The 14,575-nt window shown below is 33.0% G+C and overlaps 1 protein-coding gene across 1 annotated transcript; it reads left to right on the forward strand.

Moving 5' to 3' along the window:
* The first annotated feature begins 10,576 nt into the window (after window positions 1-10,576).
* Window positions 10,577-12,849, forward strand: LOC140813233 (uncharacterized). The gene is made up of 4 exons (XM_073171716.1): window positions 10,577-10,778; window positions 11,557-11,691; window positions 11,997-12,083; window positions 12,474-12,849. The coding sequence occupies exons 1-4, from the start codon at window positions 10,650-10,652 to the stop codon at window positions 12,633-12,635; spliced, it is 513 nt and encodes a 170-aa protein (XP_073027817.1). The 5' UTR covers window positions 10,577-10,649; the 3' UTR covers window positions 12,636-12,849.
* The last annotated feature ends 1,726 nt before the right edge of the window (window positions 12,850-14,575 follow it).

The following is a 14,575-nucleotide window of genomic DNA, read 5'->3' on the forward strand; positions in this document are numbered from 1 at the left end:
TGTTCGTATTTGATCAATCATGTTTGATGGCGATTCAAAATTTACTTTGAAATCAATTATATAGAATATTGAGTATTTGGTGAAAAACTTTGACATAGTTTGGAAATCGATGCAACTCTCGTAAAGTGATTTAAAAAAACCAATTACCTTAAAACAAATATTCTGTTCACGTGCTTAAAATATTGAACATTCCCATCCAAAAAGTCCAAAAGATTCTTGGCACAGTTTATGCTTCTAGAAAAACATAACAGATTATTAATTACTTTTAGTGCTAGCTAGCTACTTGTACAAGATTAATTAACCAATCAAACGCTTGATATGGATGTTGATTATTGGTTGATATTGTGAATGTGCCGATACTAAAAACATTACTCTCTTCGTCTCAATTACATGTTTGCAAATTATTATTTTTTTCCTGTTGTACAATTATGTAGTTCGATTTTAGATGCATTTTTTCTTAATTTTTACTACTATTTGTGGATGATCCAAATAAAAGATCTGTCTAGACTGTCTCACACAAGTTTTTATCTGAGACATGAAGTAATATAAACATTAACTAAGTATCGAAAAATTTGCAATCATTTTTGAATTAATTTTTATTGAACAATAATAATAAAATAGAAAATTTATTTGCAAAAAAAAAAAATTCAACGATTTTTTTAATATGTTTGAAGAATAGAGAAAATTTGTTTACTTTAACCATGTTAACCTAATGCTTTCACCAGGAAATGAAGTTTCAACCGCAGCATTTAGTGATGTGCCTACACTTGTTTCGTTTCTTAACTGAGCAACCAACCCGTTGCTAAATCTGCTTAATATTTAATTATTTTAATATATATTTTAACAACCCAATAAAATAAAATAATATATTTATGCATTAATTCTAAGAATAAAGAATTGGATGATAATTGTCGGCTTCAAATCGTCGAGTAAAGAAAGACGCATCACCTAAATGTGTATAATGGGTTATTCCTTTTCTTGTCTACTTAGGCTGCCCAATTTTTATGTCGTGGCCACGCTATGCTAGGGGCTTTCAATTATACATCTAATAGGCTAATTAAGGAAGAAAAAGATCCAACGGTGCCAGCCCAAGGCATTGATGTTATCTTTTCGTTGGGGCAATAAAGCAAGAGATTATGACTCATACACTATTTTTAGGCAGCAAAAGATGGTCCCAATATTTTGATTCTTTTGTGCTTGCCCTACACGTGCTTTTTTATTTTATTAATTTTTGGATGACATAGAAATTGACAATCGTACATTTCGTTGTGATATGAATAAACTTCGTGCTAACGCAGTAGTTTGAAAACATTCTATCTGGATAAGCCACAACGAGCAAATCAAATGCGATATGCTCGTCTGAGATAGTATTGGTAGGGGAGTCAAACTCATAACTATTATCCAAGTGCTTACATACTCTATCAACTCAAACATTTCTATAATTTTATTTTGTTTTACATTCCACTTGATATTTAAGGATGCAATACAAAGGTTGACACTTTTCAAGTGGTTAATGGAGGTTGTTCTTTCAAATTTATGAACAATTATATTTTAGGTGTAATGTTATCAGAAAAATAAGAATATGAATTTTAAAACAACACTATAAAATGTTTATTATTCAATAAATATTTTGGATCAAGACCGATCATAAATTACAGTACACATATATGTAGCAGTAGTAAATAAGATCATTTGGGCCATAAATATGCAAGAAGTTACTTTCAATCAAAATTATCTGGATTTCATAAAAAAAATAATAACAGTTAATCGATAGTGTTGGCGCATATAATCTATTGTTCCTAACGAGGGGTCTGAGCGCCTCCTTGTGCGTCGAAGAGACGCCCATGCGCCTCTAGATGCGAAAGTAAAGTCGAGTGGGAGGCGTCCGAATAGTGACGACGTCTAGCGGCATGAAGTGTTGTTTGATAGTAGATGCAAGTCTCCCATTATCCAATGCATCCAAATTAGTGTCTCTAGATGTTTTTATTTGACTTTTGGATGAACGGACACTCTAATTATGAAAAATGTGTCCACATATTGATAACATTAAATGTATAATCAAATATCGTTTTCGAACGCTTGAATTTTGAAAATTTGTGCATACAAATTTAAATTCATTTTGTTTACATTTCTAAAAACCAGAGAGTTTATTATGCTATAATTACAAGAGAACTTGTTGAATCTTTACAACAAATTGTCCTTGAAAACACATTGTTTAACATTAACCTCAACTTTTGTTGTTCATTTGCATTCTTTAAGATAATGCCACAAACAACTAAATGAAAATCAACCCCAAATATAGATAGATCATGTGCGAAACAACTAAAAAAAGATCTTCTTTGAGCTGGTCGAGCTAAAGTCCATATATGTGACTTATATATTATAGTTTTATTATACTGTAAAATTATTATGTAAACACTCACCTATTGAATGTATGAAATACAAAAAAATTTCAATTGGATTGATAAATATCAATTTATTGATTCTCACACAAATATAAATAATAATGATATATAATATATATCAAAATATATATTATATGGTGTTAATATGAGCAAAGAAAAGACGAAAGCGTGACAGTGGTGAAATAGGCAAGTCCCTATCATGGCCATTCAATTGCGTAGGCGGGTACACCCTACGACGATAACCCGGACAAAACGGGTTACATTTCAGTATCCAACTGCGCGTTACCCCGCCTATGCTTTTATCCTGTTTCGGATAATTTTCTCCCCCACGCGCCATCTTGCGGCGATTGCGTGAACACAACCTCCTAAGTCTAGGCTATAAATAATTTATTTTATTTTTTATCAAAATAGTTCACATTAAGCCCATTTAACCATTATAATCCATGAATATTAATTAATCGAATTTGAGCTCGGGAATGAAAAAATAATTCACGTCAAGTTAGAATCGTATGCTATTTACTAAGCTCAATGTGCTCCGATTTACATGCAATTCCAAGAGTTTATATTTATATTATGATATGAAAATAACAAAATCATTACATGGATAATTTTCATAAAAACATTAATAATATCACTTTAAGCTATGTATCCCCGAATCCAAGTTCTTAAAGCCCATTGAAGTTAAATGAATTTATACCTAACAAAAATGGAATGATGTTCACACACGTTTCACATCACAAAATCTTGTCTCCTTTTCATGTTCTCCTAATTTTACACAATCACAATGACACTTAGAAAAGGGATATTTGCATCCAAAGTCTATAAATGAGATAACATCAACTTTGGTCCCCCCACCCCCTACATTTTCCATTATTACGAAGTTAAAAGTCCAGAATGCCCCCCTCACTTTCATTTTTTTTTATATATAAATATTATGGCATTAAATAAAAAAATAATTTTAAGTGACTTGGCAATTTCGAACACCCACCGAGAAAAATGATGCACTCGGTAAATGGGAGCTGAAACATACCTTCGCAAACAGCTTCAAATTATCACATCTGGAAAAACCAAGAAAATTTATTTAGATACGCGAATTGTTATAAATTTACAGATTGGTATAGAGAGTTAACTTATTAGATAAAAAAGAATAACCAATTTGCCCCGAACCTAAAGTGTATTGTTCGTATGAATTTGTTTAATTAATATCAAAACATATATATAGTAATATCAAAACATATATATAGCAACTGAATGAATTAATTTCGAATTCTTTTAGAAATTTTAGACTTATATGCTATATAAGAATTAGAAAAATGATAATTTTACATAGTGAAATTATTGACAGCCGTAATTAACGAAAACCACGAACACATGCTACTTATTTTTTATACTCAAATATTATTGTAAATTTATGATAATATATTTTTAACTGTAACAAATAGAAATAATAACGATAACAAACCAAGTTGGTGTTCTCTATAAGTAGTTATTATCATGTCCTTATACTTACCAAGTTGGTGCAGTCACGCAGCTGCGGGTCTAGGCTCGGGGCGTGACAGAAAAATGATTAACCCAAGTTGCTATAGAAGTCTATTATTGTAAACCATTATAAACTCATTTTAAATATTTCATTTTTAAGATGTGAGACATCACATATACACACATTGTTATGTATGTCGAGTGTGATCTCCTTAATTACGAAATTAATTATAATCTGCCTACGTTGCGTTTGTACGGCAACTAATAAGTGGAGGTTAAGATTTGTGGGAAGCATATTCTTAGCACATAAACGGAAAAATGCACAAAATGACAGCATGCAGGCATGAAGTACGATAATAATTTATCTGTTGGACAATGCACCATCCGACCATGGAAATGTGTGATTTATCGTTCTGAGATCCGTTTCTATAAATAGATAATATATCATATATATCTAAATATAATTTGTTATTTAAAAAATAATCCGTTTCCAATAAAAATAATAATTAAATTATATATTGGGTGGACCAGTGAAGATGGAATGGGGTGGGTGTGGCTGGGTTTGGTTAAGTGATAATAACAGATTTTTTTTAAAAAAAAAAAAGAAAAAGAAAAGTTGGGTAAGGAGACAAGGACTCATGAGAAAGCGGGGTTTGGCGTTTACAGAGACCCTCGACTTTTTCGCGGGCTTTTACTGAAACCCGTTTTTCTGGCTTTGGGCCAACGCCAACACCCGCTTTCTGACCACTCCTTTATTGCTCACTGTTTTACACTGTGCCCACCGCTCTATTTCATCGTACTTTTAGTCACGTCAATTACACGCTCCCCAATGCATTTCTTTAAATACTTATTTACTAGTTACAAATTAGCAGCCCGGATTATATGATGATCCATCAATTAGTTGGTAAATATGGAGAAATCTCCATTTATTCAATTATTAAATATTGACGTCTTAAAATTTTTGTCCTTTGTTGTATAAGCAGCTTTATGGATTAATGGTCCTCGTTTTTTTAATTTTTTTTAAAGTAATTGTTAGAACTATTTGATATTTTTATTCTTTTTTTGTTCTTATAGAATACAATGACAGAGTCACAGAGATCAGCAATTCAACATAAAGAGAATTTTAGGAATTTTTTTTTAAATTTTTAAAAACAGATAAATGGGCTTTTAAATTAATTATAAATACTTTTTTTACTTAGTTTTCACAAGTAAGATAGATGTGTCGATCCATTTCTTGTAATATTTTGAAAATTCATAATTATAGATTAAAGGTTAATTATGACATTAATGTCTAATAAAGCAACTCATTTTAATATGCTAGTAACCTTAATGTTGGATTTATCATAAACATGAATTTTAAAGACGAAAACTATAATTTTGTTCATGTTTTGCCATAAAAAAAAATATATAAAATAATGTATCATATTTTTCATGCAAACATGTATCAATACATCTAATATGGTATGAACAATGACTGAAGGAATATTAAGGTTTATCCTTGCGTATTTCACGCACGAAAAACAATCCTTGACTCGAGAGAGAGACAGGGGAGAAGACCTTGCTGAATTTTCTTCAATATTCACGTGATTTTGCTCCAAAAAATGTGTGGTGTGTGTTTGTGTGTTGATGGTGGAAAAGAAATAGGTTTTTTAGTGTTTTAAACATGTGGTTAAAGTGTTTTGTGGTTTAAAAACTCCATAATTTGATAAAAATAATTGGGTAGGAGTTTAGGCCAAATAACTTATTATAATAGGCCAATTAGCCCCATAATAGTGTAGATATCAGTTTAAAATATGACTCGGCATGTAAAGTATTTCAAAACCACCATTTTTGAAAATAACAATTAAAATATACTATATATTAAATAATTTAAAATAATCATTTAATAAAAATATTTTCCCTTTATGGTCTCCGTTCTCCGTTCCTCGATCGCGTCTCGAATAACCCTTAAAAACACAGTTCCCTCCTAGTAGAAAACCCTATTTTAAAAATGTAAACATGCCTATCATATTTAATAAATTCAACTAAAACTGTAACGTCCCGAAAATTTACGGTCCTTGTTCGTTTTCATATATGACTATAAAAAGTAAAATCATCTGTCTATGTATAAATGTAAATTATTAGATACACACTTTCATGTATGCACAAAAGATATATGAATTCAAGACGCTAAAATGTCAAATTTTATATATCGTTTGGATTAAAATTTTGAAAGTCATGTATATAAACTTAGATAACTATTCTCATTGAATTAACTTTTAGAATTGAATTAAGTTTAAGTTTAAATCTTAACATAAAACCAAATATGTTCTGCGTGTCTCTCGTAACGAGTTGCTTGTTTCGAGAGTGAGTTTAATTTTAAATACACAAAAACTCTTGTGAGACGGTCTCACGAGTCGTGTTTTGTGAGACATATATCTTCTTATTTGGGTCATCAATAAGAAAATATTGTTTTTTATTCTAAAAGTATTATTACATTTTATTTTGAATATCGATAAGATTGACCCGTCTCAGATTAAGATTCGTGAGACTGTGTCACAAGAGACCTACTATTTTAAATAATAGAGTTATAAAAATTTAAAATGTATTACTGCAAATTAATACTCAAGCTAGCTAAATGACATATGATGAAAAGTACTACACGTATCATATATATATTTTCTTTAAACACAAATAAATATTGTCCACTCAAATTCACAAGGTTATCCCATTAATAATAGTTTTATGCTCCACGTTTTTCATACATTAATTTAATTTTTTTAACCTTTTCCCCAACAAGAATTATGAAAAATATTTAATTGTGTACTTATTTTGACGGCGAATATTAATTAATTAATTGAAGGCTTTACCCTTAGAGAAAACCAAATAACTAAAATGAGAAAGTTGCCAAAAGGAACTAGACCGGTCGTTTTCAGAGCAGATGGTGTCGGCTACTGAAAAGGATAAATAGCCATCGATTTGCGTGCACGTGCATCGTACGGCCATAAATCCGCCAATAAAATAAAATCCTATTTGAATGCCCCCACCTTCTGAATCCACGCAACGACGACGTATTCACCTTGGTCTCCACTCTCCACCCCTCGCAAATATCTCCTTCAGTATTTCGGAATCCATCAAATAAGAATGCGACACGAATGCCCCTACATTTAACTCAATAATTTTATCAACATTATCGAAGATTTTGTTTTTTACAATTACATCGTTGAAGAAGTTTGGGTCGTGAAATAAATGTAACTTATTGTTGAATGCTATTTTAAATATTTGAATTTAATATTCCAATTTAAACATCTGTATCTCATAGAATTTGTATTTAGTATTGGTCAAATGACTTTGAATAATTTTTACGTATGATTAAATTTTCATCCGTGGACGATAAATGCGCACTTCCTGTTTGTCGGACCGACTTTTTTATATATACTAGTAAAAGATGCACATACATTGCATGTGTTATTACTATTTTTAATTTTATTAAATAATACTAAATAATTAACACGAGAATATTTTCGATTTAAAAAAGTTCTTCGATTTAAAAGGAAAGTTTTATTTTGATTTTTCTAAATTTAAAATATGGAATGACTTGAAAATGTTTTAAGTATGGTAAGAAAGATAATACAAGGAGAAGAATAAATGGAAATTCTATATTTTTCATCAGATCCTTCACTACACATTCATTGGCTAAAAAATTCTTAAACATTCATTTTAAGGAAATAATACCTAGAATTTGGTTCTTTGGAGAACGCTTTACTTGGGGTAAAAACAGGCACAGAATCAAATATGATCTAGGGGTAATTTTGATAATTGCCCGGATTTTAAGGTAAATGCCGTAATTTAATCGGCGTGTGTTTGGGTAAAAGGGTGAAAAATCTGTTGTACTAAATGAAAAGTAAATTTGGATAGTTGTCAGGTTGGCAGATTAATGAATCTCATTGTCTGATTCATTGACCGCGTCTAGAATAGACCACCTATGTTATCTTATTTTACTGTCTGTAAATTATTGTAGGATAGCCTGTGCTACGCTGTACTTTTTTAAGCTGGGGCAGTAATAAATCATGAAAGTATTTACATTATGTTGGATTTCGTGGGTGTACTGCTTTCCCTTTCTTCATAATGCAGGTAAAATTTGCTTGTCAATTTTAGAAACTCAACCTTTTCATATGTTATTTTTAAACCTGTTTAAATATTATTCTTCATATTTTTGAGACCAGGGTACAAGTTTGTCTATTTATATCACAAAAAAGTCAAATCTAAGTGGATTTTAATTAGTTTTCGGATTATAAATAATATCCCTCATTAAAAAAATGTAGTCAACTACGCATTAATATTTGCAATCTAAGATAGACCATTGGACGTTATTTGATTTGTTACCTAGATTGGGGAAATTATGAAAGTTGAAAGATATTCAAAATTATAAATATATAGAGTTAATATATGCTGCTATACAATTGAAATTTTCATTGTGTGGTATCATACTATATATAATTTGATATAACTCGGGCAAAGCCCAAACTTGTGGGAGAATGCAGCAGTCTTCCTATGTTTTAGGCCCGTAACCCAGAATGTGTTAACAGGCCACCTGCAATTATTTTTACCCATTCCTTCCCACTCCCAGAAAAGAAAAAAGACAACACACAATCCCTTTAACTAAATTCCATTTTTAAATTGCTATGATCCTACTACCTCGAGAACCTGAAAAAACGTAAAAAATGGATAGGATCTGCACATAGAGAAGAAACAACCTTTGCTACATACAAAGAAATCTTATCACTTGAAGGAGACATTGCACCCTTTGGAATTGGCCCTCTTTAACCGTCGTTGGGAGTCTGCTAGATGGTTTGAAGTCGATGGAGCAGACGCGTTTTTGGGTGGGGATGAGTTGCATGGCAAACCGGAGGCCGGGCACTTCAAGATTCCTTTTAAACTTGTTTTGGTCGCACAAAATGCCTCATTTGAATAATCGGAAGATTCTTTCTTTAAAAGATCAAACGAGTTCATTATAAACTTATCATGAGAGGAATCATCTCCAAAATCATGGATGAGAAAAGGGATGTCTCTACATTCGGGCTGTTCAAGAACGTTATATCCAAGCACATGCTCCACTACTTCAATTTTAGAATGATTCTGCGAATGGCTTTTCTTCTTGCTTTTAGGTAGCTTGAACAGTTCTCCTGCTAAAAGATGGAGGGAATTCAAATTCTTGAAAAACGAACTTTTCTTCGGAGAATTATCTAGCTTTTTCTTATCACTTGCACCCATTAACCCCATCGCAATAACGCTGGTAATGAAGAGCTGGCAGATTGCACATTTTATCTGTTCGTGTCTCTCAAACGAAGTTGCATCTGTCAGGCCGACCATTCTCTTGATTCCAAGAATTTTACGGGCCAACTCGGATAATTCCCATCTCTTACATTTGTTGTCCTTCAAAATTCTTGCAACTAAATAACCAATGTCCACTTTACATTTTGTTAGTCCCAGTTCTTGAAATGGAAACAAATCTTTCTTCTCAGGGATCCCGAATCCAACAAAATGGATTCTTTTGTCTGAAAGAAAGTTTCTGATACGAATAGGCAATGCTTCCCCGGACTTGAACCTAAGAATAACACAACCAACACCAAAACACAACAAAACCAATAGAACTGATGGATCCCGAGGGTGACGCATCACATCGAGCCCAACAATCGGGGGACGGTCCCAGATCTTTCCTTCGGGGAAGAGAAAGTCCATTTTGCATAAAGATTCAAAATCTTTTGTTTTGAACGTGATGGCTTCGAGCTTAACCTCGAAGCGGTTGGTTTTCAGGTAAACAGTACCAGACATTCTGGTATATATTGTTCCTGCCAACTTATTTTCCTTGAGGGAGGCCGGGTAAGGTATGATGAAGATTTGATCAAAGAAAATACAGAAAAAGACAAGAACCAAGAAATCTCAGCAGAACAAAATGCTTAGGACAGAGACAACAGCGAATATAGGAGAAGTGGTGAAATTATTGGCAATTCATGAACGTCCACAAAATACTGAAGGTTCAGTAAATATTCCTATATTAAAGGCTAACCACAATAACTTAACAGAAACATCAATGCACCATTTGTACACGAGTATTATGATCTGTGGTGAGGCAAAAGTGGCTTCTGGCTTGCTCCTTTCCCTGTGCAAATCTTCTTCTTTGTGCACGTATTACAGATATATTTGATTTTGTATAAATTTTAAGGTTTACCAATGCACTTGGAGTCACTGCAGACATACTTCAATTTTGGCTTCAAATGTAAAGAATAATTCACTATTATTAAATATTTATTTAAAATACACCATATTTTCAACACTCTTTATAACATTTCTAATTATATACAATTCTATGAAATTTAATGAACTCTAACATCTTTAATTGGTTTCTGGGTAATGTAATCAAAATGTTATCGAAGATTTCTATTAACTATGTCGTGCTTTTTGCCCAAATTTTGCTCCCTATCCAACGACTGAATTTGTCAAGGAAGAACAAAAGGCAACCCTGAAAGCGTGCTGTGAAATCGCTTCTCTTCGCACCCAAAAAGCGACATTAAAAGTCAAACACGGCGACTTCAATTTTTTTTTTTTTTTAAATTTCTGACCTGTGGCTCACGCATTTGCCTTTCCCTTCAAGATTACTCGGCTATCGAGCCATTCAAAGATTTCATTCTTTCTCCGCAAACATTGACAGAGATATAACGAGTAAGTTTTATTTTCGGACTTAAATTTCTCCGATCAGCGAAATAGGAAATAGAGTGATCAGTAATGGTCCTTCCTCTGTTGAAGCTTGGAACGCTGGCACTGAAGACTCTGAGCAAACCCGTTGCCAATAGAATCAAGAAAGAGGCTGGCCTTCACCCCAAGTTCCGAAATTTCATCGTCGGCATAGCTCAGGTGAGAGAATAGTTGATCATGATTACTCTATACGAATTGGGCTTTTTCTTTTTTTAACAAAGTGGCCCGGTTTTGTTGCATTTTAAATGCTTGTTGTGTATGCCCAGAGAGTTTACGCTAGTATTTTTTCTGGATTTCTTTGGTGCTTTTTAAATGTTGTTCTTTCTGTTGGTTTGAAGCATTTTCTAGTTAGTAAAAAGAGAATCAAAAGGTTTTCCCAATCTCGACGCCACTGGCTGTCGAACATGGGGGATGAGTTTGTTTGCTTATCCTCTTTTGTCCCATATTTATCCTTACATGTAGTACAATGGTTGAATCGGTGGTTGATTTTTTGGGTTCGGGAGAGAGGATTTTCTTTTCCAGCCATGATGGCATGAAGACTTGATGACTTCCTTCTTTTCATCTCAGATTGCTTTAAAATGTTGACTGTGAATTTTCGTATTCATGTGATCATGTTTTTAATTTGATGTTTTCAGCAGAATTGTTGAAATCTCAGTCTTCTCTAGGATGCAAAATTTTCAGTGTAGTTCTCGCTGTTGATTTTTTTTCCGAGTTTTTAGTTCGTTTTCCTAAAGCTCACTGGCAATGGGCTGGAGTTTGAAAGTATGGGCTGTAACTTTGAATTTCAATAATTCATATACGAGGCCAGCAAGATTAATTGGTTAAGTGTGTTTTTTCCACCTTTTACATAGTGTTGATCTCGTACACTTAATCGGGTGTCGCGGTCTATTTTGAGAATTAAATTGCCATCATTCTAATACATTTCTTATTGAGTCAGGTCAATCATAGGATGACGACGACCATGCAGCGGCGTTTATATGGTCATGCTACTGATGTTGAAATTCGACCTTTGAATGAAGAAAAGGCTGTTCAAGCTGCTGTAGATCTAATGGGGGATGTTTTTGTCTTCTCGGTAATCTTTCTGTCTAGCTTCCCATTTGTGTTGACGCTGAGAATCACCTACAGTCTCACTGCATTTGCCGATTCTTTTTATGATGGAGGGATGATGTGCGGAACATTATTATAATGCCAATGGTTTCCTATTCCCTGACAATAGCTTTATGATCTAAATTTTGCTGGTTGTTTCAAGTTGCACCAGTCTAGATCTCCTATTTGGAATCACAAATGGACGCATTTAATTTCTTCATTATGATTAGTGCTATCATAACCAAATGAGTGATCTTTCCTACGCTTCTTACGATGTTTCAACATGATTAGGTAGCTGCAGCTGCTCTGTTCTTTGAGGTTCAAAGAAGCTCTCGGTCAGAAGCTAAAAAGGAGGAAATTCGCAAGCAAGAAATGGAGGTAATATTCCATAATATTCAGCTAATACTAGTTAAATATGTTTATTCAGACGCATTAGTTAACACTTAATATAGCTGCTTTTTTTTTCAAGTTCCTGTTTTGGAAACAAAACTCAACTATTCATTCTGTATGTGTGAGCCAGTACGGCCAATATCTGACAGTTAGAATCAGCATGTCCTGTGTAAAACGCTGCTTGTTTACAAGGACAGTGTGTCTACTGGCGTAATTTTATATAGTGTTGTGGAAGTTGGGCTGTTAAAGGAAGCAGCATTTCCATGTATCGTAAATACAGTACTGTATGACTTATGGTTATAACTAAGTCGAGCTTTAAGGAAATTTATGTTGAATTTGTTCTAGTTCTACCCTTTTGCAAATTATCATGCTTTACAGGGTATGAGACAACGCGACGAAGAATTGCGGAAAGAAATTGAGCTTCTGAAACAAAAACTAGCAGAGATTGAACGGTTGGCCATGAGTCGTGGAATTCCTGGTGCATTTAGTTTTCGACAAATGAAAACTGAAGAAACCATGTCAATACCTGCTGCAGCATGATTTGATATGATGAAAGAATAGCTTATCCATCTTTTTAATTTATGCCAGCCATTGTGATTGAGCTTTGCTTATTCACAAAGATCATGTAAATAAAGTCTTGCCTTTTCTCAAATTTTGGAATTTTTCTGATTGTTTTGATTTATGATGATCGAACATTAGTGCGTGAGTCATGTTTGAACTTTCTTGGCTTAATGTTCAACGAATATTGAGATGATCCTTTCTTTCTTTGAAGCTTATATTGGCCCTGCATACAATTTTGTCATTCTTCAACAGGAATATATTAAATATATTCATGTCAACACTTCATATTTATTAAAACCTTTCTCACGATGCTACCACGATAACCATTGAGAGTTTGTCAGACAAGAAACGGAAGCGTGAAGTCGAGAGTGCTTTTGTAAATCATGTAAACTCTTTATGTTGCTTCTATAGTTCAATAAGAAACCCTATTATCTTTTTCTTTATGTTATCAGGGTATCAGAGCAAGAACAAATCAAAGTGAAAAATCTGAAAATCCGAAAATCTCAAACCCCAAATTGTAGTCCCGTTTTTTCCTAACCGAACAGTCTTAGAAAACAAAAAGGACGATCTCCACCGTTCAGAATGTACCCTTATATGTTCTAAACCAACTATCAAAATTTCAAGACGATCCAACGGCTGAAACATAAGTAATCGCAATTATCGTCTCGCTGCTTCTGAAAATTCCGAAAATCCGAAAAATCCCTTCTTTTTTTTGCCTCTTCTCTCTTTTTTTTTTTTTTTTCAAATCCGAGAAACGTAATTCGATCCCCAATAACTATAGACTGGATTAACAGTCTTTCAAAACATCAAACAAATTTATATGACGGCTCTGAAACCATGAAAACATAGAAAAAAGGAGAACAGTGTTTCTTATGAACTATAGAAGCAAATAAAGAGTTTATATGGTTTACAATGAAAAGTAAATAGACTAAAATATCCTTAGGCATAATATAACTAATATAATATAACTAATAAGGGACACATGTTCAAAAAAGTACCTAGAATCAAACCAAGTTAACTCTGAGAAAATTGAAAATTTCTTTCGTATTGCTTGAGTTGCATTCGATGTTCAATAAGTTTTGGTTCGTTGTTTTTTGTTTTCAGCCATCGTGATTAAGAAGCTTGGTCGTTGGGTTCTCGTTCCGCATCTTCGGGGACTTTGCGGATTATGTTAATTGGGCCAGCTGCTTTAGGGTATTGGGGCCGTCGGAGTTATAGTACTGTAGTACCAATTTATAACAATAAATGAGATATATATGACCACTCAAACTATAGAGAGATTAAGCTTATGAGTTATACGATGAAGCTATAATAATAAGTGATAAAGAAGAGACTTAGGAGTATTAGAGAACCTATTTGGTTTTATGACAACAGAAGAGCCTGCATACGATATTTATCGACTTAGATAAATCATATCATAGAATGCTTAGATTATTGATATGGTGAGTACTTAGGAAATATGCGTCTCAATGCTATATTGAGATCATTAAAGATATGTTTGAAGGTATTAAAACTAGCGTTAGGTCTTTTGGAGGGATCCATGTGAATTTTCTGTGGCAATAGGAATTCATCAAGGATTAATTTTAAACCCTTATCTCTTTGCTTTAGTTATGGATGGTTTGATGGGACATATTTGAGATGAGGTATGTACGTGTATGTTGTTTGCAGATATTGTCCTGATAAACGAATATAAAGACGGTGTAAATAAAAAATTAGATAGACATCGTGAAGTTCTTGAAAGTAAAGATTTTAGAATTAGTCGTAAAATAACAAAATATTTAGCTTGTAACTTTAGTCTTGAATCAAGACGAATGGGTAGCCTGATTGAGATTGAAGGTCGAGAAGTCTCAAGTCTTGTAGTGTGAAGTTTTTCATTATTTAGGATATCCAAAACGCCGAGGGCATTAGAAATGATATAG

Source organism: Primulina eburnea, chromosome 14, assembly GCF_022965805.1.
Source record: "Primulina eburnea isolate SZY01 chromosome 14, ASM2296580v1, whole genome shotgun sequence".
Classification (NCBI taxonomy): Eukaryota; Viridiplantae; Streptophyta; class Magnoliopsida; order Lamiales; family Gesneriaceae; genus Primulina; species Primulina eburnea.

Bases quoted from the DNA above. Each gene is read 5' to 3' on its own strand.
- LOC140813233 (XM_073171716.1), top strand. From the start codon at position 10,650: ATGGTCCTTCCTCTGTTGAAGCTTGGAACGCTGGCACTGAAGACTCTG. The intron at 10,779-11,556 runs GTGAGAGAATAG...TTATTGAGTCAG, and splicing joins TCATCGTCGGCATAGCTCAG to GTCAATCATAGGATGACGAC. The intron at 11,692-11,996 runs GTAATCTTTCTG...CAACATGATTAG, and splicing joins GGGATGTTTTTGTCTTCTCG to GTAGCTGCAGCTGCTCTGTT.